The 2,500-nt window shown below is 45.7% G+C and overlaps 1 protein-coding gene across 1 annotated transcript in view; it reads right to left on the bottom strand.

The window, feature by feature from the left end:
- The window catches only part of LOC126580018 (uncharacterized), a 3,289-nt gene extending 3,057 nt beyond the window's left edge, over positions 1-232 (bottom strand). The window contains exon 1 of the mRNA XM_050243852.1: positions 1-232. This exon is cut by the window's left edge and continues 228 nt beyond it. Coding sequence (XP_050099809.1) covers positions 1-184 — 184 coding nt within the window. The 5' untranslated portion in view covers positions 185-232.
- Between the last annotated feature and the right edge of the window lie 2,268 nt (positions 233-2,500).

Below are 2,500 nucleotides of genomic sequence, written 5' to 3'. Positions count from 1 at the left end.
GAAAGACCGGCTCCACCAGGACCGATTGACAAACCGGGCAGAGCACCTCGGCCAACCGGAGGTTATCGTAGTTCCAGGCGACACTCGGCGGGATCCGGCTGCTGCTGCTGCCGCTGCTGGCCGTGGAATTACTCACAAATTTCGTGGTAGTTGCTGCTGGGAAGTTGAGGAGCTTCGAGGACATCGCTTAACAAAAAAAACATTCAGGATCCTCTCCCGCAAGAGCCGCAGTTTGTACTTTTGGCTGGTTCCAGCTCCACCAAACCAATACACATGCAACTCGAATAAACACACAAACACATACACACCATATACATACACGCTGGTCGAGTAACGGCCGTAAAACTTCCGCTATACGCCAGGTATAAGACCACCCGAAATTCGACCGTTTTGCCATAATTTTTACAACCAAGTTTACAACCGTACAGAAATTTAAGTTTTATAGCAAAAGCGGTCGTTGAGGAGGCGAATTGGATTTAGGAACCTTGCGGAACCTGCAACTAAATTAATTTCTTATGCAAAGAATTTAAATAAATTGCCTGTAAATGAATGATTGTTCCGTACCGCTATTTCGTATTTTTCGGTATTCTTATGGGCGTGTTGATAAAAGTTGTTAAAATAAAAATCTGATTTATCATTCGAAACAGCTTTCACTCCGAAGATATTGAGCCTTAATACAACTCGTAGGTAGGTAAAAAACGAATGAATTTAGAGTACGGCGCAATAAGCATCAAAAGAACCTCGAGGTCCTTGAGATTGGAACTAGCCCAAATTCTCCCGAGAAACTAAAACTCCATAACTCAGATAGTAACTAGAATCAAAACATCGAAAAGAAAACTCGGACTGCACCGCGCTGGTCGCTGATTGGTCTGTTTTGTATTTGCGCAACGCGCAGCTGCAGGCCTTATGGGTGTCCTGCGGTGAATCTCAAGCATTCACGTTCCACCATCGCCCAGCTCCCAATGGAGAAGCATCTCGAGAAGCCTTTCAACCACGAATCTGTGCAGAGTTGATCCCGTGCCCGGGGGCATGCAGAGCCAACGACGAGCAAAGCCCTCCTCTGCGTCAAAGAGTTAACGCGCCGACACAATGAGTCCGGAGGGGTTTGTTTGGCTACCGACAGCTATTGGGTTTTTGCAATTGTTACAAACGGTATATGGGACGTTATTGGCCAGCCAGTACCCTCTGTGATGTCGGTTTATCCGTCCGATCATTGAGTTCAGACGGAACCATGGAGATCATGAGCTATTGTTGCAGTACAGTAGAGTAGAGATCTGAAGAACCACTTGACGATGGGACTCTCGCCATGGTTTGAGGATACCTTTTTAAAAACTTATTAAACTCTCAACGAACCGATGACGGCGATTACGGTTGAATGGCGAAAGCATCCGTACGGTGCTGCCTTTTATTTGATCGGAGGAACTTGAACATATTCTGGTTCTGTTGGGGTAGGGGATTGTGCGTTGAGTATCTGCTGAATCCCCTTACCCTACGTCTAGAAACGACCGAGGAAGTCGTAATACTGGTTCCGTAAAAGGACGGGACCATTACGCGACGAGAACTCCATTGCAAATCTGCAAATAATCGGAGACCATCATTCTGGTTTGAATTATTAGTTATAAAGATATTCAACAGATCTTGCTGACCAATACGAGTGTCGCTAATAAAACAATCGATTTCACGTTTTCGAGAACCGTAGGGGCGGATTGATAAGTGATTGTGAATGTGTCGTGGAAGGGATTCAACCAACGCGCGCCATTCCAGTCGAATGCCTTTATGTGACATATAATTTTGAAAATAAAATACCCAGACCTTTCTCTACGTACCTGTGCGGACGGCCCCTTTCACACGTTAAGGAAGAGCGAAAAGTGCGTACCATGGCTGGCTCATTGGCTCCGAGTGATCATCAATTTTCGGTTCTTAAAACACAGTGTGAGTTGACAGTCGACAACACCCGCGCGGGCGCGCGCCTGGTCTGAAGAAGGACATTTGAATGCGCGTCTCGCGGCCTCCAAGACTCCAAGCTGTTTTGTGTCGTGCTGTGAGATGAGTGTCCGTCAAATTATTTTCTGCTCTTGGGCGACGACGACGACGATTACGATGAACACACACTAGGTGTGATGCTGGGTCGATGCCTTTACCAGAGATGCTGTCTTGTACGATCATTTTAGGTGTGAAGCTTTGGCTGCATGGTTGTTGATGATCGGTCGATTCGATTTAGATCCATTTTCGTTTAAAGACGAATTTGGAAGACTAGTGTACGCTGGCACTAGTGCAGTAATGAATTTCTGTCGCTTACTGGAGTCATTTGACCTTTGAGCGAACTGCATAACACCGATCAGGTCGTAAATGCGTTTACGACTCTACAAATGAAGTCGTCCTTTTAGATAGTTGCCACATTGTACATTCTGCTGCTGGCGATGATTGAAATATCAACTGCAATAACATGTGTGCAAAGAGGGATTTAAATAAAACATAAAAACCATTTCCACCCCAATCT

Source organism: Anopheles aquasalis, chromosome 2 (genome assembly GCF_943734665.1).
Source record: "Anopheles aquasalis chromosome 2, idAnoAquaMG_Q_19, whole genome shotgun sequence".
Lineage (NCBI taxonomy): Eukaryota > Metazoa > Arthropoda > Insecta > Diptera > Culicidae > Anopheles > Anopheles aquasalis.
The sequence above is the reverse complement of the archived record's forward strand: the minus strand, read 5'-3'. Positions and strand labels throughout refer to the sequence as shown.